This window comes from Lutra lutra, chromosome 1 (assembly GCF_902655055.1).
Source record: "Lutra lutra chromosome 1, mLutLut1.2, whole genome shotgun sequence".
NCBI lineage: Eukaryota > Metazoa > Chordata > Mammalia > Carnivora > Mustelidae > Lutra > Lutra lutra.
The window spans coordinates 217895773-217917881 of NC_062278.1; the positions used below are offsets into that span (position 1 = coordinate 217895773).

The 22109-nt window shown below is 56.0% G+C and overlaps 1 protein-coding gene and 1 long non-coding RNA gene across 3 annotated transcripts; one reads left to right on the forward strand and one right to left on the reverse strand.

The window, feature by feature from the left end:
- Positions 1 to 419: 419 nt before the first annotated feature.
- TIMM44 (translocase of inner mitochondrial membrane 44) lies at positions 420 to 14566 on the reverse strand. Of its 2 annotated transcripts, none has more exons than XM_047704668.1 (13): positions 14439 to 14566; positions 12243 to 12344; positions 9382 to 9552; positions 8350 to 8430; positions 7462 to 7611; positions 6599 to 6738; positions 6207 to 6292; positions 5390 to 5482; positions 5177 to 5301; positions 3764 to 3814; positions 1966 to 2055; positions 1278 to 1388; positions 420 to 976 (listed from the first exon to the last, which is right to left on the reverse strand). In XM_047704668.1, the coding sequence occupies exons 1-13, from the start codon at positions 14481 to 14483 to the stop codon at positions 857 to 859; spliced, it is 1365 nt and encodes a 454-aa protein (XP_047560624.1). In that variant the 5' UTR covers positions 14484 to 14566; the 3' UTR covers positions 420 to 856. The 2 variants fall into 2 exon arrangements, with proteins under 2 accessions (XP_047560624.1, XP_047560634.1); XM_047704678.1 differs by lacking the exon at positions 14439 to 14566 and adding an exon at positions 12459 to 12614.
- Positions 14567 to 14862: 296 nt separating this feature from the next.
- LOC125092815 (uncharacterized) lies at positions 14863 to 16078 on the forward strand. The gene is made up of 2 exons (XR_007125074.1): positions 14863 to 15016; positions 15916 to 16078. It is a non-coding gene; the product is annotated as an uncharacterized LOC125092815 (long non-coding RNA).
- The last annotated feature ends 6031 nt before the right edge of the window (positions 16079 to 22109 follow it).

The following is a 22109-nucleotide window of genomic DNA, read 5'->3' on the forward strand; positions in this document are numbered from 1 at the left end:
CCTCAGCACCCAGGACCCCGCCCACCCCACCCCAGAAGCACCCAGGCAGCCCAGCCCGACTTCCGCACCTTCCCCGCAATTCTATGCGATGGACCCCTGGACCAGACGTCCTGCGCGGGCGGATCCCAGTGCCTCCAAAAATCACTCCTGTTGGCGCTCCAGCTTCTCCAGCTCTGGGGACCCCACCCTCCGAAACCCCAGCCGGGCCACTGAAAAGCTCCCTAGCTCTTGTGTCACCGTCCCCGCACCACTGAGGAAACAGGGTCCTGACCAGGCAAGGCTGCTCCTCCAGGGCCGCAGTTCCTTCAATGACCTTGACCACCTCCTTGTGACCTCCTGGCCAGCTCCCACCACCCCATCATCAGTCCCAGCTCCCCCCGGCCCCACCCCCAGTAACAGACACATCAGACGACCCAAGCTGCTCTCCTGCACTTTGGTCTTTTATTATGTCCAAATATCAGGCATATATACAGGGTAATAAGGGCACTGTTAAAAAACACAGCCAAAATGGCCTGGCTGAAGTGGCCAGTGGGCCACTCTGAGTGGCAGGGGCCTGGGCCCTGCCATCCTGCCTCCAGAGAACCCCTGGGCAGGGGCCCCTTGGCACCATCTGGCCTGTGCACCGCAGTGACCTCGCCCAGCAGCCCCACAGGGCAGAGGAGCAGCGCGGGCCGGCAGTGTGGAGAGAAGCCCTCAGCGGCTGCCAGCCCTTCCCCATCCAGCTGCTTCCAGTCACCCTGGTAGAGAACCAACAGTCCTGTCCCCAAAGGTCTAACTGCTGCGGGCAGACACCAGTCCTCCGGGTGTCCACTGTGTGCTGATCCAGCCCAGGAGCCCCCAGTCGTGGCCACCGCACTCAGAGGACCTGCTCTGTACTGGAGGCGGAGATGTCCAGAAGCCGCCAGGCTGCGTAGGGGTTGAGCTCGTCCTGGTCTCGGCAGAGCGCCCACACGTACAGCATGCGCAGCACCTTGTCCTGCCGAGGTGGGGAAGGTGAGGGCTGGGGATGAGGGACTGTCGAGAGGGGACGCTGGGAGGGACCAGGGAGTGGGGCTGCGGGCAGTAAGCCTGGCTCTGGGCTCCAGACGCTGCAACTCAGGATGTGGCACAACCAGACAGCTCAGTCACCCTCTGACCTCCACCAGGCCCAGCTAGGGCCCTCGACTTCTGGAGGCCCAGCCCTGCTGCTTCTGCAGTCATAAAACCTCCTGGCTCCAGAGTGCAGGGAGCTGAGGGCGGCCACCCACCCGTCCTGCTCCAATTCCTCCCTCACTCACCGGGTCGCCCTCGACCACCTCGCCTTTGGGGTTCTTGATCACCATCACCAGCTGGGCCTGGAAGGTGATGATCAGCACAGGTCCCTGCTCCATCATCTTGCCCATGGCCAGCTGTTGGGGAACAGGGGCGGGGGCCAGTGCTCAGAGAGTGGCCACACCCCTTCCCTGCTCCTCCCTTCTGCAGGGGACGGCCCCAGCACTCCCTTTGTGCCCCTTGTTGTCCAGGCCCCAGAAGGAGCCTGAGGGGTCGCCCATTTCTGGGTGGGGGATTCCAGGGTCCTTCCCAGTGTGAGCCCAAGTCCCAACTGCTGAGAACCCATGCGCCCTCCCCAGACCTGGGCTGGGCGCACACATCAAGGCCTCCCAGAGGGGCCAGTTCTGCACATAGGCAGGGGAGAGGGAAGCATGCGCTGGCGTGTCTTCAGCTCCCCATAGGGACAGTGGGGGCCTGAGCGGTCCTGACAAAGCACCCACCCTTCCCAGTAAAGGTGCAAGGACACACACTGCCTTCCGGGGCCCCGCGGTCAGGGCAGAGGCATCCTGTGTGTCTGCCACCCGCCTAAGCGGTGGCAGGCTCCCACCAAAAGGGACCCTGGAGGTCCCTTAACCCAAGCACCTGCCCGTGCCACGGCTCCTCCAGGGACAGGGCGCCCCTGTGACGAGCACACCCCCAGGGAGACACACTCACATCGACGTTGTCGATGTCCAGGATGCGGGAGTGGAACTGCAGGCCCAGCGCTCTGGCCTGCTGGATGGGGTGAGCCAGCTGGCTGTAGGTCTGCAATGAGAAGCCGCACACCTGTAGCCCCCGGCATGCCGGCACTGGGCCCCGCACCCTCCGAGGCCGGCGCCCCACAGGGCTGGGTGCACAGGCCTGGGAGACTCTCCCTGCAGGCTGGCTCGCCAGCCGAGCTCCGTGCTTTTGGCCCTGGCACTGTCCAGCAACAGCTCCTGGCGCCTGGGTTTGCCATGCCAGGAGTGGCAGATGCCAGGAGCCCAGCTCCAAGCAGCCAGCTGGTGCCACCCGTTTGCTGGCCCGAAGCACGGCCCCCTTCCTCGCAGCAAAGGCAGCGCTGCAACGAGACCATGGACTGCAAGTGGTAGCCCCGAAGGGTTGGTAATTTTCCTGCTACAGGATCTGAAACCACAGCCCCAGGCGTACGGTGAGGCCTCTCTGGCTGATCCGGGACTTGCCCATATTCATGGTCCTGAGTCTTGGCCTGGAATCAAACGCGTTTTCTAGGATTTGCCCTAATCCGCGGCTACTCTGACATGGGCTGCCTGGGATGCCTGCTCCTCGCTGACCAGCTCCTCTGGGAAGCTGCTGGCCGCAGGCAGCCTGTTCTTCCCCAGGGGCAGCGGCGCCCCCCCCCAACAGGCCCCCCCCCGCCCCCCGCCAAGCCTGCGACCAGACCCGGGACATGGGCAGCCTTGCAGCTTTCCTCTGGAACCTTCTCTGGACTCAGCAACTATGATGGAGGACATTCCAATCACACCTACTTTTTATGGAAATAACTGATCTACCAAGAAAAAAAACAAAAACGCTGCCACTCCCATTTCTGGTGTGATTCTTTAAAAAACGACATTTAAAAAACACCCTCTCTAAGAGCACCTGCAATTTCAAGTGCATTTCCAGGGGCACCAGCAGCTCTCTGGCAAAGATAATCAACCACATCCTAATGGTCCCAGAGTATTAAAAAAAAAAAAAACAAACCCGCCACCCCCACTCTCAGAAATGTCTGCTGGATTAGTCACCATGCAGAGGAGTATTTAAAAAAAAAAAAAAAAAAAAAAAAAAACTGACATCTTCTCCTCTGCTTTCTCCAAGTTGTTTGTGAGCTGGAAGCAGAACAGAATCAGCCAAAAAAGGCTCTGGATCGCTTAATACAAACAAGCTCGGGGAAAAAAGCCCCATGAAGACACAGGTCAGGGAATGAGCAGGGTGAGCCGAGGTGGCCGGCCAGAGCCCTGCGGGGACGCAGAGGCTGCCAGGCCCCGGGCAGACAGGGTGTGCTCCCGGGGAGGGCTGGCCCGCCGTCCACAGCCCAGCACCGTGCAGCCCCGGGACCCGGAGCCCCGACTCCGGGCAGCCCAGTCAGGCCTTGTCAGGACACACGGCTCCTCCCCATGCGGGAAATCTATCACCGTCTGTTTTGATCTGTGTTTCGGGAACTTGAAGTGAGAACAGCTAACGAGTCCCATCAGAGCTTCGTGTCCTGCAAATGCTGCATCTGTGTTCGTGCTGTGCCCTCATGACGGCTGTGACATGGGCGTGATGATGGACTCTGGCCCAGGGACGGGAAGGTCACACACACCCAGGGCTATTTGCAGCCCCTGTCCGCCCAGCCCCGGCCCCCCGGGGTCTCCCCACAATCAAGACACCAGACCCTGTCGTGCCCTTCTCTGACCGTCCTGCCCAAGCAGATCTCCAGGCTGTGATTCTTTTTAGGCCTAACTAGAAAAAATAAAAAGAAAGAAGTACTCACAGCTTCATAGCACCAATCTTTGAGAATATCGAGCTCTCCAGAAATCATGGCCTAAAAGGGGAAAACAACAAAAAAAATTAGCTTGAGCCTAAGAAGGGACGATCCAGGTGAGAGGCCCTCCCCTACAGGCTCTAGCTGGAGAGAACGAGCCCCCAGGTTGGGCTGTGGCAGTGGGTGCCCCGTCAGGCCCCAGGGACCAAGGGCCTTGTGTGTTGACCCCCGGAAGCCCAGGGTGGTCCCAAAGGCCTCATGTGAAGAGGCAGAGGAAGGTGGCATCGTGGTGGGCTCACCCCGGCCAGGAAACTAAGCCAAGGAGACCAGCAGCTGTATTCTCCCTCCACTGGGGACGGAGCTTTGCCCGGCTGGGTCCATACAGGCCCAGAGGCAGGGACGCGGGGGTGACCTCCAGGTGGCATGGGGGAGGCCTCCGCAGGAACCTAAGGGTAGGGCCACACCTGTGATGTGATGAAGGAGCCCAGGACCAGGAGCCCAGAACCTGAGGATAAGCCCAGGTAGGCTGGGGGCTGAGACAGCCTCCCCCGTGGAAGAAACCTTTCAACTGTGCTCGGACTGCTGCCTTTGGGGATTGCTCCATTTCTACAGCCTCCTGGCCCCGCCCAGAGTGGCCTGAGGGACCTGGGAAATCGGAGGGGGAGGAGACCCTGGGAACGTCACTGGGTTGGAGGAGGAAGGAGACGGGGATAGGAACCCATCGGGGAGTGCAGGGCCCTTCTGTGGTCTCATCAGGACCTTCCCCAGGTCCGGCCACATCTTGGGGGCTAAGGAACAGACATGGCAGGGAAAAGGCCACCAACCTCGGGCACGGGCCTTGGGGAGGGTGGATTGTGGCAGGACCCTGAGCAAACTGCTCTCTCCTCACTTCTGAGCCAGAAAGAGGGGCTAGAAGATGGGACCAGGATTCCCACAGAGAGGACACCTCGGAGGGAAGCCCCCTCAGGGTCCTCCTTGTGGCTTGGCCCCTGTGCCACAGTGTCCCCAACTCCTGAAAGGCCCCAGGCGGCCGCTCGCGGCAGCTTCGAGGGAACCACCTCCAGCAGCAAGCGCGAGGGAGCCGGGCAGGAGGCTCCAGGCCAGCTTGCAAGGGAGGTAGGAGTTGCTGCCGGACATCATGACGGGGAACTCAGTCCTGGGAGCAGACGCACCCCACAAGCAAGGTAAGGCAGAGAGCAGCTGCCATCGTGGGGACCAGCAGGGCCCACGGGCGGCCCCGGGTGCCTTCTCAGAGGCGCGTGACGAACAAGGGTCAGGCGTGGGGGAGCTCAGACCTCTGAAGCTGGGACAGCCGTCCACCCCTGGCAGAGTGCCCCATCAGGCCGCAGCCCGTGTGCCGTGCGTAGCCCTGGGTGACCGAAGCAGGGCAGGACGGGGAGGGCCCACTGAGGGGCGACCCACCTCCAGGACGTTGGGGATGATGTCGTTCTCACACTGCTGTAGGAACCGCTCCTTGTCAAAGGCGGGGTCGACTCGCAGGATCTCCGTGAGCACCTCCGACATCTCGGTCTTGGAGAACAGGCCCCCTGGAGGCAGCCGAGCCGGGAGTGGGTCGAGGGCCCGTGGCCCTCCCCTGAGGCCGGCCCCAGTGGCAAGGACGGGCAAGCCACTCACCCAGCAAGTCTGTGACCTTGTCCGTCAGCGCGCGGGACGCCCGGATGAGTGCGTTGTCGCTTTCATCATACTTCATCTTCATCTCGAAGAACCCTGTGGGAACGTGGGCCAGGGTCAGGGGCCCTTCCAAAATGACACCTCTATTCCACAACTTCCGAGGGCTCTTTGGGGCCCCTGTGAGATCCACTCTCTGAGCAGAAAAGGTAAATGGGGGACCCTCTCCGAGCTTGTGTCCCCAGCAGTCGAGGGGGCTATGTGAACAGTGAGGGGCCGCCCCGCTGCCTGGCGCTCTCCCTCCATAGGAAACAGGCCTCTAGCAAGCCTCACAGGACAAGGTACGAGGGTGTGCAGCCCCTGGGAGGCCCCACACCCCAGACGAGAGCAGAGCACGCCAAGACTGCGAGCTGGCCGGCTGGGCCCCACCAGTGCTCTCCCTACTGGGGAGTATCTCATGGTGGAATCCACAGCCGTGCCCCCAGCGAGGCGGGTGTGCCCGGCCACCCTGCTGCTGGCAACAGCTCTGGCAATGACAGGGGCGGGTAACTTGGCCCCCATGGCAGGGTCCCTGGCCCACCAGCCCAAGATGTCCCGGGCCGCCCGTGTGAGCAGGGCTGTCCACTGTTGGCCTGTGCTCTGCCAGGGCTCTGCTGCTCACTGGCTGGGTGATCCTATGGAAGTGGCTGGTCCCCTCTGACCCTGGTCTCCTCTTCTGTAAAGTGGGGGGGTCTGACTTGTGCCCAGCCCATGGGGGGCACTCAGTAAGTGTCTGCTGTCACTGCCACGCTGTCAGCTGAGCCTTGGAGATGTGAACACTCACGATTAAATACCACGTTGTTGTCCCTGAAATCTTTCCACTGCTGGTACCACTTGGAGTCCTTATGCAGCACGACTCCCAGGGCCTCTCTAGGGAAGATCGGGCCAGCGGTGAGCGGGGGAGCACCCGAGCCCTCCCACCCACCCAGCCCCGGCCCCGGAGGGGAAGGGTGGAGCCGGACAGCTCGCCCTTCATTTCTCAGCCTCCTGCCTCCTCCCTCCTCTTCCCACCACCCCACCCTCTCCCCCAGATGCACTAGGGAGCAGGAACTCTAGAGCAGAAAAGCAGCTGGGGAATGAACGGACTCGGGCAGGAGCCTTCTGCGGGCGCTCGAACACACCCAGTGTGCGGGGGGTGGGGGAGGGGACAGGGGCGCTCACAGGTCTGCTACCTACTCGTTGGGCTCGAACACCTTCTCTTCCTTGAACTTCTCTCCCGCAAACTCCTTCCTCTTCCTGAGCCGCTCTGGCCTCCGATAGGGCCCAGTCTGCCCCAGCACACTCTGGTCGAGCTCCTTCTTCACGGACTCCACCCCCTGGAGGAAAGCAGCCCGCCACAGTGGGCACTCAGTACCTTCCCAACACTGCAGACCACCACGGCGGGCCTGTGCATGTGTACTGGGAACCCCAGTGTAGGGCCTGATGGCAACCCAGGGCCTTGGCCTCCTCCAATTTTGAGGTCATATGGCCCAGAGTAACCTGCCTGACTTCCCTGCATGGACAGCAGGACTGTTCTAGATGGAACCTGCTTTTCTTCGGCCTCCCTCTCAAACCCCCAGACAGGGGCTCTGGCTGCGTTCAGGGGGCTATGCGTGCCCCCCTCTGTAGAGCCTGCCCCCCCACCTGTGGCCTCTTCCTATATAGTCCTCCCTCACTTGTCGCTCAGGAACTGCTCATCCCTGCTGGGTCCCCCAGGCCCCTTGAGAGCAGAAACACGGACTTTCTATCTTGGGGCCCCCGTGGCCAGCAAGAACCCAGCCAAGGGAAGATTCAACAGGTGATGGGGAACGAATTCAGGACTTCCAGTCACCAGAGTGCAAAAGGTCCCTGGTTTAGGGCCATAAGCAAAGACCATCAGCAGCTGAGAGGATCTCGCTTGCCCAAGGCTGCCCGGCCGCGAGTGGAGCACAGACCTGGGGCCTCGGGCGGGGGCTCCCCCTTCCAGGGCGGCGCTCTGAGGTGGGAGCTCTGGCTCCTGGACTCAGAGCAGGCCAAAGCAAGGGAGGCAAGGGCACCCCTGGCCATAAGGCCTGACCCACCTGGGAGAGGGCTCTGAAGGCGGCCGTCTTCCCCAGCTTCTCCCCACCCTTGGACACTGACTCGGCGGACTGCTTGGCAGTCTTGGCTGCTTCTTCCACGCTCTCCTTGATTTTTCGGCCAAAGTCGCTTTTACTGACTTCGTCAAGACTCTACTGAGACAGAGGGACGGGGATGTCAGCACAGCACCCCCTGGGGCCCGCACAAGCTCCCCCAGAGCTAAGGCCAGTCTAGCCCTCCGAAGGGCGGGAACAGGTGAGCTCTTCTGGCCCACGGGGCCCCGAGACTCAGGTCCCTTGTGTACAATGTCCAGGGTGCTGGGCCCTTGGGCTCCGGGCTAGACACCAGGTCTGCTGGGCTCCCCCCAGAATGGGCAGGAGTAGCAGCCTAGGGAAAACAGGGGAGGAGCCCTCGTCCAGCACAGCACTGGCCTGACCCTCTCTCCTGCCCAGAATAGAGAAAAGCAAAACAAGCCACAAAAAGGAAGGCCCCAGGCGTCTCCCTCCCATCTCCACCCTGGCCTACAGGCCAAGCAGCGCTTCCCAGTTTTTACGCAGGAAGAAAAAAATCCTCCTCTCTGTCTTTGCCAGCGGCAAGCAAGCTTCTCACCCAAGTGGTAAACTGCAGGGCGCGTGGGCTAGTCTGACTTCACCCTCCTTCCCGAGGGGCGCCCTGCAGCCGAACTCCGGAAGCCACCCGACCAGGCACGCTCTTCCCTTCTCACCGCCCACGGCTACTCATCGCCTGTGCCAAGTCCCGCCCTGCCGAGTCCGGGCACCGGCTCCGGCTCCGCCTGCTGCTTCCCGCTCTGCGCTCCTCCCAGAGGCGCCGAGCAGATGGCCCCGGAGCGGAGCGCGGCCAACGGAGCGCGGGGGCCCCGAGACCATTACCTCCTTCACTGTGCCTGAGATCTCCCCCAGCTTCTTCTTTATCACTTCGCTCGTCCGCATGGTTTCCGATTCGATGGTTCGCTACAGTAGGGATGTTGTTTCTTTTGGTTAGGGTGCCGCAGTTCTCTTACAGGCGAGGGGCCAAAGAAGTGCTTTCTCAGAGGCCCCTTCCCCCGCCCCGGGGGGCCCTCACTGCCCACAGCCTCTCCAGAGGGGGCGCAGCAGCTGGAAGGCTGACACGTGGAGACCCTCTAGGCCCAGCCCTCGGGTCCACTCTCTCACTAGGTGCAGGGGAGAGCCGGTCCCCTCCCCAACCCCTCCCCCATATCTGACATTAACTGACATTGTCCTGCCTCACTCGGCACCCCTGCAGCTGCCAGCCCCTGCCAGATCTCCCGCGGCCACGGTCCCACCTGCCCTGCTCCCAAACTGCCCCTCAGCCCCCTTCCCTTCCTTAATGGAGAGGAAGGGTGAGCTGCCACGGACGGAGCAGACCTTGCGCATGGCTCGGGAGGGGGCCCAGAGAACAAACAGCCCAGGGACCCGGAGTGGGTGCCCACCGGTGAGACGGGCGGGGGACGACTGCCCCACCTCCCAGGCCTTGTGTGGCAGAGGCGGTGCAGCCCACTCGCCGTGGCAGGCGTCTGGCAGTGGCTCATCAATGACGACACCCGCAGTGCTGTGACCCGCTTTCTACCCACTTCACTCAGAGAGCCACGAGCGGCTCTCAGGAGAGCGCGTCTCAAGCCTACTGCTCCCGAGGTCACCGGGGGCGCCCGGCAGACGCACACTCGGATCCTGCAGCTGGGGGGCTCCGAGACCCGGCATTTCCCACGAACTCCCAGGAGAGGATGGCGCTGCCGGTGTGCACAGCACCGCGCTCCGTCTCACCACGGAAAGGGAGGGCTGGCGGCGGACTCCTGTCCCCTCGCCACCCAGCCCCAGCGCAGTGACCTTGCCTGCCCCTGCCACACGGGCACCGCGCGGGAAGTGAGTGTCCCAGCGGGGGACACGCGCAGCAGAGGGACTCACATATTTCCTCCTGGCTTCCTGGAGCGCGTCGGACTCTTCCAACTTGCGGGCCTCATCTCGGAACTTCTTTATACTTTCTTTCATTTCCTTGTTTTTGGCTAATTCTTGTTTGATATTATCCAACAAGCCAGAGAGAAACCCTTTCCTGTTTCCAGAAGAATAAGATCTGGACTAGAAAAAAATGTGAAAAAAAACAAAGGGTTTGTACTTTCTCCTCTGCACCAATACGGGTTTCACAATGAACAGCTACCTCTTTCCCGAGTGACAAAAGTCAAATCAAAAAAGCATCGGGTTGGGGCACCTGGGTGGCTCAGTGGGTTAAGCCTCTGCCTTCGGCTCAGGGCATGATCTCAGGGTCCTGGGATCGAGCCCCACATCAGGCTCTCTGCTCAGCGGGGAGCCTGCTTCCCCCTCTCTCTCTGCCTGCCTCTCTGCCTACTTGTGATCTCCATCTGTCAAATAAATAAAATCTTAAAAAAAAAAAAAAAAAGCATCGGGTTGGGTGCCTGGGGGGGCTCAGTCAATTAAACATCTGTCTTCGACTCAGGTCATGATTCCTGGGTCCTGGGATGGAGCCCCAAGTTGGGCTCCCTGCTCAGTGGGGAGTCTGCTTCTCCCTCTCCCTCTGCCCCCACTCCCATTCATGCTCTGTCTCTCCCTCTCTCATAAATAAATAAAATCTTTAGAAAACATATATATAAAAAAATTAAAAAGCATCAGGTGGTAAGCTGTGAAATGTCCGGACAATAAAATATTCTCCAATAATAAAAAGAAATGAGTTAGCAAGCCATAAAAAGATGCTGTGGCTTGCCATAACATCATATCTCAATGACATCTCAATTTTAAAAAGACACAGGGGAACCTTGGCTGTATATCGCCAAGTAAGAGAAGCTGGTCTAAAGAGATTCCAGACGGTATGATCCCGCTCTAGGACCCTCTGGAAAAGGTGAAACCATGCAGACAGTAAAAGGATCAGTGGTTGTCAGGGGCCCGTTGGTGGGGGTTAGTGGGGGGAGATGAACGGGCAGAGCCCACGGGAATTTCCGGGCACCAAGACTACTCTCTGGGACATGATGATGGTGGACACGCAGCAGACGTCTGTCCTCAGCCCGGGAATGTGCAGAGCGAACCCTGAGGTAAACCGTGGACGTCAGGTAATGATTACAGATCGATACCGACTCATCAACCGTAGCTACCGTGCTACACTAATGCAAAATGCGCCTCATGGAGAGACGCCTCACAGGGACACTGTGCCCAGGTGGGAGGAGAGGGGGAGAGGGAGCTGATGGGAACTCTCTGTACTTCCTGCTCAGCTTTTCTGTACATCTAAAAGTGCACAAAAGAATAAAGTCTATTCTGGGGCACCTGGGTGGCTCAGTGGGTTAAGCCGCTGCCTTCGGCTCAGGTCATGATCTCAGGGTCCTGGGATTGAGCCCCACATCAGGCTCTCTGCTCAGCGGAGAGCCTGCTTCCCTCTCTCTCTCTGCCTGCCTCCCTGCCTACTTTGATCTCCGTCTGTCAAATAAATAAATAAAATCTTAAAAAAAAAAAATAAAGTCTATTCTAAAACAAAACAAACTACCAGGCTCCTTCTCCAACAGAGGAAACCCTAGACAAGAAAGAGGCACAGGTTAGAATCCTCAGAGGGACTCAAATGTGCTCACCCCCAGGTGAAGGTCAACAGCCAAAGGGGCCCTTGTCCTAGGACTGGAGTTCAAAGGACTCCGTGGCCCCTTATCCCAAAGAAGCTGGCATAGGACCCTGCTCTCTGGGCTTCTGGGGCCGGGATAACTGCTTCCTTTGGGGGTCACTCTCAAGTCCAAAGCTGGGACTCATGTGTCACCCCAGGGCTTGGCATAAACCTCCCTCATCAACCCACAGGATCACTGTCACCAAGAACTGAAGCTCAGGGGTCTCCCTCATAGGAAAACCCGACACACCCAGAAGCCAGAGCCTAGGGAGGCCAGAAGAAAGGCCAAGGCCCCACTCCAGGAACAAGAGTCAGTCCACTGCCCAAGACACAGGCTTCAAGGTCAGACTAGGCCAGGTTCGGATCCCTGCTTCACCACAAGCATGAGAGTAGGCTCCGAAAAGGGAATGCTTGAACAGCCACGCGAGGGAGTCGTGCCATGGGACAATGGGCACTTTCACAGTGTGCCAGTGCACCGCCGTGGAAACGGCCCGCCTTCCCACTTTCAGGGTGACCAATTCCTGAGCCCCCATCAAGCCGAAGGGCCAGCCTGGCCAGGCTTCCTGGTGGTGGTGGTGGGGGGGGTAGTCCAGGTTCTAAGACTGTCTGGGACTGCACCACTGTCTATGTGAGAGAGTCTAGTGCTGAGAGGAAACCCAGAGGGAAGGGTAGGGTGTGGGCTGCCCCATGTGTGGGTTTGGGAGGTAGGTCAGCTTCTGGGCTTTCCTCCCAATAGCGGTGAGGCACCCACAGAAAGAAGCATGGTTGAAGAGGTATGAAGGGAAGGGCAAAAGCTCTAGAAAATGTGGTCTGTGAGGAACAACAGAAACAGGAAACCAAGCTCCCGATGTGGGTGACTCTGCTCCAATGCCTAGAGGGCTGTCACGGAGAAAAGGGAAGAGCCGCAGGGAGGTGGGTTTCAGCAGAGCCCAGGGATGCCTTCCCAGCCATCAGAGCCGACACGTCATCCCCTCCATCAGGCAGGAGCTCCTCTCGAGAGGACCAGCACGCTGGGCTCCGCAACCCCTAAGGGCTTAGCCGTGGAATGTCAGCCTATCAGTGGCCCCGGGCAGTGTGGGAAACACTTGAGGCCCTCTCTCCTGTCACCTAGGCCTGATCTTTCAGAAGACGTTCCCCGGCCCTCAGCTTGCCGGGATTCTGAGTCACTCACCACAGGCAGCTCTCTCCCGGGCCAGCGTGTCTGAGAGGTACGGTGGTGTAGCGGCAGCAGGCTGTGGCTGGACAGGAACTGGACCCCACCGCTGAGGCATCTCTAATTGGGTGAGAAGAGAGAAAAGACCCAATAGAGGTAAGAGACTGACAGGGAAGCAGGTAGGCCACACTAAAAAGCAGGGGGGTCGCCCAAGACTGATTTGCCAATTTTTACCGCATGCCTGTGCCGCATGCTAGTCGCTCGGCAATCTTGCTAAATTCTGAGAAGCCAGTGGAATCTTGCGGAAAAGACGACACTGGATCTGCACCTCCAGAATCCATGTCTACTTTCCTGCCTCTGAACCTGGGGGAAACCAGAGGCGTCCTGGGAAAGGCCAACCTACAGTGGAAGAAGGCGAATCATGCCAGTCTGATTTGATCCCGGAGCCTGAAATGGGCACCCGGAGCCTCGATGCTGGCAGTAAGCAGTCTTCTCTCACAGCCTACCCCCTTTCTGCCAGCCCTGGAAGAGCAGAGACCTGGGCTTTCAGAGGTAAAATGCGGAGAACTTATTGGTCCAGGCACAACCCTGGGACAAACCTACCATGTCCTGGTCCAGGGCTGGGCTGCCAGCGGGACAACTGAGGGGACCCACCTGAGCAAAGATACTCTTAATGTCATATAAAAGGCAATTCTGCTCCCACCAAATGAAGAACTTAAGCCCCATAAGAGAAGGGCCTGTGCAGGTCTTGTTCAATGTTGAACCCTAGAACCCAGAGCTAAGCCAGGTAACTGATGTCAGTGACCCCGCAGAATCACTCTTCCATTTTCACTCTCTGGCCCTTTCCTCTCCCTGTTTCACTCCTCCATTCTCCAGGAACTTTAAGCAGCATCCCAAATGCCACCATCTCCTATAGCTCAAGAGTAATTCCCGAGATGCCTGGCTGGGTCAGTTGGAACAGCATGAGACTCTTGATCTTAGGGTGATAAGTTCGAGCCCCATGCTGGGGATAGGGATGACTTAAATAAATAAACTTACCAAAAAAATTGTTTTTTAAAAACAGGAACTCCTGAGACGCCTGGGTGGCTTAGTCGGTAAGCATCTGTCTTTGGCTCGGGTCATGATCCCAGGGTCCTAGGACCAAACCCGCATTGGGCTCCCTGCTTTTTTTCCTGATCCCTCTGCCTGCTGCTCCCCGTACTGTTCTCTCTCTCTCTGACAGATAAATAAATCTTTAAGAGAGAGAGAGAGAGCAACTCCCAAGAGTTTAAGTAAGTTCTTCTTCTCTGCCTACATTATTGATCCTGGAGCCACTGACTTCAGCAACAGTCTGAAACAGTCTGTCTAACTTGGGAAAGAAATCCCACAGTACGCCCAAACCTGAGGTTGGTTTCCCACCAGTTTTTGTGCCCAAATCCAAACACGTATAGATTCAATCTCTCAGCCCTGACTCAAAAGACAAGCAGCCCCCCTCCTCCCCGCAAAAAAAAAAAAAAAAAGCCTTGAATCAGAGAGCTTCTTTCTCCCCACACTAGGATCCCTATGAGACATTTCCTCCCTGCATTCCGGCTCTGTCGTCAGCCTGACCCAGGGTGCTGGCCAGGTCAGCTACCCCACTAGCTGACACTGTGGGCAGGTTGCTTAAACTTTCTGAGCCCCGGTTTCCTCACCCAGTCCCAACAACATGAAGCACTACTGTTTTCTGAGAGCGCTATACACACCTCAACTCCCACCGCCCCTGTGAACCCAAGCTCTCAGCCAGGGCGAGAACCACCTCCCCGCACGTTCACACGGAGGGTTAGGAGGAGCGAGGCAGGAAATGCTCTTGGCAGAGGACCCGGCATATAAACGCGAGCCGTGACTGTCACGGTGTTCTGACTTCTCGCTGTTTCTCCACTGGGCCCCCTGGTCACCACCATCCACTCCCCGATGCACGTGGAGTCTGATCAGGAAGTGAGGGGCGATCTGCCCCCCGCCCGGCTCCGCCCATGGCGGCCTCCGACCCGGCACGCTCTGCTCCTGCCCACGAGCTTCGCTCCGGGATCCCGGGCCCGGCCTCCGCCGACCCAATGCCCCAACCCCAAGGCTCTCGCCGAGCCCAAGGAAGAGCCAAGGGGGCCAAAGGCCTGAGGACAAAAAGGCCCTGGAGGTCGCAGGCCTGGAGCTCCCTGGACCCGCCCCCAATCCCCACCCCAACCCCGCACGTCCGCTTACCCGCGGGCAGCGGCACCAACCTCCCCACAGCGCCGCCGCCGCCATGTTGCAGGATCCCGTGTGACCTTCTTGCGACGCGTCCCGATGGCGTCACCCGCCGCGTTGATGTGGCGCGGCGTGGGCCTGGGAAAAGCCGGCTCTGGGGGCGGGGTTTCGGAGAGGAAACAGCCTATGACTAGACAGCATTCCCGGGGAGGGCGGAGCCTTGGAGAGCGGTCTGGCATAGGGCGGGGCGTAATGAGGGGGGAAATTCCTAGACAGCTAGGCCTCTGATAGGGCAGGATTTCGGAAGGCGGGGCCTGGTACTGGATGTCACCCGGGGGGCGGGCACTTTTTTGAAGCGGAGACCTATGGTTGGATAAGACTGCGAAGGGGCGGGACGTGAGGGCGTGCTGCGTCGCAAGCGGTGAGCTCCCCGGCAGATCACGCGGGATTGCAGCGGCTGGAAGGACAAGGGGAGCGGCTGAGTGCAAGGACGGATTCTGTTGGATTCTGACCGATGGGCTCGCGGGCCGGCCCTGTAGTGACTGACCCTGGCTCTTACGGACAGTGGCCTAGAGGGACCGACAGAAGGGCAAGTGAGTTGCTCCAAAGCGAGACCACAGGAGCCCACTTTGTACAAAACTTTGAGAAAGCGCCTGTTGGTTTTAGTCCAGAACAGGAAGGTGAAGCTGAGACCAGGCCGGGTGGACGCCACTCCTCCACGGATTCCGTGTGACTTGACACACTTGGCCCTGAAGAAGATCAGGCCTTTTGTCTTTTTAGCTCCTGGACACTTTTCCATTTAGAGAATGCCGCCACCAAGTGGCGGTACCTTGACGTGGCCGCGCAATCTGAGTCTGGGAGGGATGGGGACGGTGGGGGAGTCCGCGCGTGTTGCCTTTGCCCTATTGTAGCCTTTCGAGGTATTAAACTGTGATAAGGTCTATGGGACTTGAAAGGGAGGCAACACACACTCCCTAGCTTCAGGGTTGAACAATTCTCTGTCTCTCAGAAGCTCCACCTCGAGGTGGGAGTCAGCGATCCACTCTGGATTTGTCTGAAATATCTTTACTCCAAGAAGAGCAAACTAGTTAAGTGGTTAGGATATATAGGTTTGTTGCTGAGAAGAAGGTCTAGGCTTCATAGTAGCTGAAAGCATGAGATCCGATCAGGGCACCCGGGAGTGTGTCAAATGGGCATATCTAAGGCCGAGGGTAAAGTGGAGGGAGAAGAGCCCTGGAAAGAGACTGGGCAGGACTAGTCAACAGGTAGGGAGAGCATCTGGAGGACCTCAGAGAAGGCAGGTGGAGTGCAGAGTGTTGGATGCTGCCGGGGACTCGGGCACTTGGGCAAGGCAGGCACGGCCAGGCGGGATCCGTCATTCTTGGCATTTTGCAATACGGAGGTCCCTGGTGAGAAGCAAGGGCATTCTGGTTGAATGGTGATGGTGAAAGCCAGATTTCAGTGGGTTGAGATTCCTTTTTTTTTTTAACAGAGGTAAGCCGGAGTCAACTTGTACTGGCCGGCAAGAGCTAATTGCCAAATTTTTAGGAATCTGGGAGCTAGTTGTCAAACAGCTGTTGTTGAAAAGTTCATTGTGTAAACTTCCCCATCACATGGATCATATTTAGACAAAGGTAATAAATACTCAAAATGCAGCGCTTCCTAGTTATTTTTCCACGTGTCGCTAGCTGTGCTACTGAAGGTATTTACGTAAGTCACATCTGGATGCTGGGAATGCTGTTCTGTGCGCTTTTGCATCTTCTATCAGCTCCGTGTTCCATGATGCCGCACCCGAGGCTTGAAATCAGCCACGGTGGGAGTATTTATACCACGGGAATTGGCAGACACTACAGATCGGGAGCTTTGGCTCATTTGGAGTGCCCGTTAGGAAACACTCAGCCGGCCCATAGAGCAGGCATGGGCACCTCTGAGGAACCTTTGCTGTGTGTAGCGGGAGAAATGATGGCAGCTGGAAGAACATATGGGGAGGCCTGAGGGTGCTGTGTTTCTCCACCTTTTCATTTTGAGACATTTAAAAGCCACAAAAAAAGTTGCAAGAATGATATAATGAACACTCATAGACGCTTCCTCTAGATTCATTTTGACACTTGCCATCTCTGTTTTATATATATATACACAAATGTATACAAGCAGATTTGTTTGTTTTGCTAAACCTTTGAAAGAGAGTTGCAGACATCAGGACACTTCCCCTTCAATACCTAAGCACACTTCTGGGGCGCCTGGGTGGCACAGTTGTTCAGCGTCTGCCTTCAGCTCAGGTCACGATCCCCGGGTCCTTCGATCAAGCACTGCATTGCTCGCTCTCTCTCTCTCTCTCTCTCTCTGTGTTTCAAATAAATAAGTAAAAAATCTCTTTTAAAAAAATATTTTATTTACTTGACAGAGAAAGACACAGCAAGAGAGGGAACACAAACAGGAAAAGTGGTAGAGGGAGAAGCAGGCTTCCTGCTGATCGGGGAGCCCCAGGTGGGGCTCCATCCCAGGACCCTGGGACCATGACCTGACCTGAAGGCAGACACTGAATGACTGAGCCATCCAGGTGCCCCAGTAAATAAAAAATCTTAACAAAAAAATATCTAAGCACATTTCTGATAAGGGCATTCTCTACCAGACCACAATGCCCATATCACCCCAAGACAGTCATTATTGGCAATTAAATCAAATAAAACTCTCTAGTATTCTTTCCCCAATTTTCTCTTTGTAGCTTTTTTTTTTAAGATTTTATTTATTTATTTCACAGACAGAGATCACAAGTCAGCAGAGAGGCAGGCAGAGAGAGAGGGGGAAGCAGGCTGAGCAGAGAGCCCGATGTGATGTTGGCCTCAATCCAAGAGCCCTGGGATCATGACCCAAGCCAAAGGCAGAGGCTTAACCCGCTGAGCCACCCAGGTGTCCCTCTTTATAGCTTTTGAAAAAAAGAAAAACCCAAGGTTCCATCAAGTGTCACTACGTTTGATTGTCATGCCTCCTTCAGTTTTCTTTAAACAAGTCTCTGGGACGCCTGAGTGGCTCAGGGGGTTAAAGCCTCTGCCTTCTGCCCAGGTCATGATCTCAGGGTCCTGGCATCGAGCCCCGCATCAGTCTCTCTGCTCAGCAGGGAGCTTGCTTCCTCCTCTCTCTCTGCCTGCCTCTCTGCCTACTTGTGATCTCTGTCTGTCAAATAAATAAAATCTTAAAAAAAAAAAATCTAAACAAGTCCCCTTGTTTTGGGGGGGGAGGGATCATTTATGACCGAGGATTTTGAAGGGCTGTTGTCTTGTAAAAATGCCCCACATTCTGAAGGTGACTAATTTCAGCATGATTAGTTCCTATGTTGTCAAGAGGTCCCATATGTGATGCGTGTTTCTGACTGCACGCCAACAGGAGGTTCATGATGTAATCGGGGGACACTCAGTTTGCTGGCTTGGTCAAAGGTTCGATCTTTTATGATGTCTGTGACGGGAGAAGGAGGAGTGTATTTACATGCTGAGCTGCCTGGCGGAAAGAGCTAGAGGGAGAACGGGGAGGGGATGGGGACGAAGGGAGAGCAGCAGCTGGCAAATGTCATGCTGGGCCCAGGGGACATTGTAGGTGTGTCCATCCATCCAGGCATTATTCCAGCCCGACAGGTGTGGAAAGAGAACCTTGCTCTGCATTCATCACCCTGGTCCTCTGTGGGGAAATAATTTAGGTTTCCAGACCCTCAATGGGCTCCAGCTGGTTTGTACTGGGCACGCAGTGGGTGGTCAGTGATACCAACAGTCGCTGATTTCCTGACACTGACGCGCTGTAGGAAGTGCTGTGCGTGCTGTGTCTCGTTTAAGTTTTCCAACGATCTTATGTGGTGAGATGTTATTTTTCCATTTTTGCACCACAACTCACCACCAAGTTAGTGGCTTAAAACACACCCGTTCCTTAGCTCCTAGTTCTGTAAGCAGTAGTCTGGCTGGGCGCTCGTTGAGGCACCGTGTACACCAACATCGGAAGGAGCCTGGAGGAACACAGAGATAGCACAGCCCCTGCCTCAGGGGGACACCCAGATTTGGGAAACATTCCGTTTTTTCCGTATTTTTACAAGAGTGGGCTCTGTAGTTGACGATCCTGTCCTGTACACTCAAGAACTGGTTAAGATCTGGGGCGCCTGGGTGACTCAGTGGGTTAAAGCCTCTGCCTTTGGCTCAGGTCATGATCTCAGGGTCCTGGGATCGAGCCCGGCATCGGGCTCTCTGCTCAGCAGGGAGCCTGCTTCCCCCGCCAGCCCCCTGCCTCTCTGCCTACTTGTGATCTCTGTCTGTCAAATAAATAAATAAAATCTTAAAAAAAAAAAAAAGAATTGGTTAAGATCTCTCTCGCGCGCTTGCTCCCTCGCTCTCTAAGTCAGAAAGAGAGCCCGCACCAACGACCGAATTCTGCCACCACCTTGATCTTGGACTTTCAAGTCTCCAGGCTGTGAGACATCATTGTGTGTGGTTTAGCGCCCCGCACTCCCCCAGTCCAGTTGACGAAGACCTTCCCCTGATCAGTAGACCAAGCCGTGTGTGTGCTCCAGGATGCCTGGTGTGGTGGCAGGATGCAGGCAACCTTCCCAGCGCCGTGTGGTGAGTGTGCACTGGGCAAGGCAATGGCAAGACCAAGAGCAGGACAAGGACCAAGGCACTCAGGGAGCTGCCCTCTGGAGAAGCATCCAGAAAGCCTGTTTTTGGGAGTGTGTGTGCATGCAGTGTTCATCGACGAAGGTCAAGATTTGGGGCTGGGATTTTCACAGAAACACTATTATTTCACCATGGCCATGGAACAGATTCTTCCAAAACAGAATGGCTTAACAGAGAGAAGAGTGGTGGTTCTGGGTGACTAGGGGGTGGGGGGATGGGCAGGTGCTGTTCAGTGCACGTCAAGTTTCAGTTAAGCAAGGTGAGTGTTAGAGTTGTGCTGTGCACACAGGACCTCTGGTTCTCTATGCTGTATTGTGCACTTTAAAATTTTCAGTTTTAGGGGCATCTGGGTGGCTCAGTCAGTTAAGTGTCTCCCTTCGGCTCAGGTCATGATCCTGGAGTCTTGGAATCGAGCCCTACATCCAGCTCCCTGCTCGGCAGGGTGTCTGCTTCTCCCGCTTCCACTCCCCCTGCTTGTGCTCTCCCTTCCCCCGTCCCATCATCAAATAAATAAAATCTTTATTTTTTTTAAAATTATTTATTTATTTATTTGACAGAGATCACAAGTAGGCAGAGAAGCAGGCAGAGATGGAGGAGGAAGCAGGCTCCCTGCTGAGCAGAGAGCCCGATGCAGGGCTCGATCCCAGGACCCTGGGATCATGACCTGAGCCGAAGGCAGAGGCTTTAACCCACTGAGCCACCCAGGTGCCCCAAGAAATAAAATCTTTAAAAAATTCTTTTCAGTTTCAAGAAAACTCATGTTAGGTGTTCTTCCCTCCCACACCCCAAAAAAACAAAGGATACAAGAAAACCTTGGAGGTGAGGGGTAGGTTATCTGGATTGTGGCGATGGTGTCATCGGTGTGCGTGTAGGTTCACACTCGTCACATTATATCTGCTAAGGATTTGCACATTTTGCATATCCGTTTTACCTCAATAAAGCCGTTTTTATTTATTTTTTATTTTTATTTATTTATTTTACTTTATTTATTATTTTTTAAAGATTTTATTTATTTATTTGACACAGAGAGAGAGCACAAGTAGGCAGAGAGACAGGCAGAGAGAAAGGGGGAAGCAGACTCTCCGCTGAGCAGAGAGCCCGATGTGGGGCTCGATCCCAGGACCCTGAGATCATGACCTGAGCCGAAGGCAGAGGCTTTAACCCAATGAGCCACCCAGGCCCCTATATTTTTTTTTTTTTAAGATTCTATTTATTTACTTGACAGAGACAGCAAGAGCAGCCGGAACACAAAGCAGGGGGAGTGGGAGAGGGAGAGGGAGAAGCAGGCTTCCTGCTGAGCAGGGAGCCCAATGCGGGGCTCGATCCCAGGACCCTGGGATCATGACCAGAGCCAAAGGCAGATGCCTAGCGACTGAGCCTCCCAGGCGCCCCAATAAAGCTGTTTTTATTTTTCCACAATGTCATGGCTTAAGACCAGTTCGGATGCTCTCACCGTTTCTGTGGGTCAGGCATCTTGGCATGACCCAGCTGGTCCCCCGGTTCAGAGCGTCTCACGGGTCTGCGATCCATGTGTCAGGTGGGGCTGCCATCCTCTCAAGGCCCGACGGTGTGGAGGTTCTGCTCCAGGATCACGCCTGCGGCTGTTGGCAGGATTCAGTCCCTGGCCGGCTGTCGGACCGAGGGTCTCCATCTCTCACGGACCACAGGCTGGCGGCCTTCTGCAGTGTTTGCCAAGTGGGCATCCAGCAGCTTCCAACACGACAGCCAGCAGACGTGCACGGGTGTACGAGAGGGCCCGCAAGACAGAAGTCACGGTTTTCTGTAACCTAATCTCCGGTCCCAGGGATCGTATTCTTTTAGTTGAAATGGACTCACTAGATCCTGTCTGTACTCAAGGAGAGGATCAGACAGGAGCACGAATATAGGAGATGGGAACCTTGGGGGCCAATTTAGAGCCCCCCACCCCCCTCCATCAGTTTTGATTGTGCAGCCTGGGGAGGGTGACTCAGGGCTCAGGGGTAGCGCCCCCTGCATTTTCTGTAGTTGTACTGTAACAGAACCTGGGGCCTAGGCAGTGTCTACTTTTTGTGCTTAGAGATTTTCTTCTTGGCCTATGTATGTTGTCAGTCTTTGTTACTGTTCCTTGAACACACACCTGTGATTAGTCCTGCAGACAGCATGTACTCTGTCTGGATAGGATGTGATATGATGGGAGGGGCCCTTCCCCTCTGGGGTTTTCCTCCAAAACCCACCACCCCAGTCTATCTGTGAGAAAAGCATCAGACAGGTCCCAGCTGATGGAGATTCTATGAAATTCCTGATTGGTTCCTCTCTGAATTGTCAAGGAATGTCATAATGAACCAGGATAGTCCTGAGAAGCTGGCCCAGCCAAGAGGAGGCTAAGGAGACACGACAGCTAGATGACTTTAGGGAAAAGGACATCATGGAAAAGTTGAAATAAAATATGGACTTTAGTTAATTATAATGTGTCAGTGTTAGTTCATTGATCATAACAAATACTTTATTCTAAGATATTATAACTAGGGGAAAGATTGTAGGGTACATGGGAACTCTGTACCATCTTTTTTTTTTTTAAGATTTTATTTATTTATTTGACAGGCAGAGATCACAAGTAGGCAGAGAGGCAGAGACAGAGAGAGGGGGAAGCAGACTCCCCGCCGGGCAGAGAAACCCACGCGGTGCTCGATCCCAGGACCCTGGGATCATGACCTGAGCAAAGGCAGAGGCTTAAACCCACTGAGCCACGAAGGCGCCCCAACTCTGTACCATCTTTGGAATTTTTCTGTAAATCCTCTAAAATAGAAAGTTTAAAAAAATTTTTCAGGGGCGCCTGGGTGGCTCGGTGGGTTAAAGCCTCTGCCTTTGGCTTGGGTCATGATTTCAGGGTCCTGGGATTGAGCCCCGCATCGGGCTCTCTGCTCATTGGGGAGCCTGCTTCTCTTCCTCTCTTTCTACCTGCCTCTCTGCCTACTTGTGATCTCTCTGTCGAATAAATAAAATATTTTTTAATTAAATATTTTATTTATTTATTTGAGAGAGAACACGTGGATAG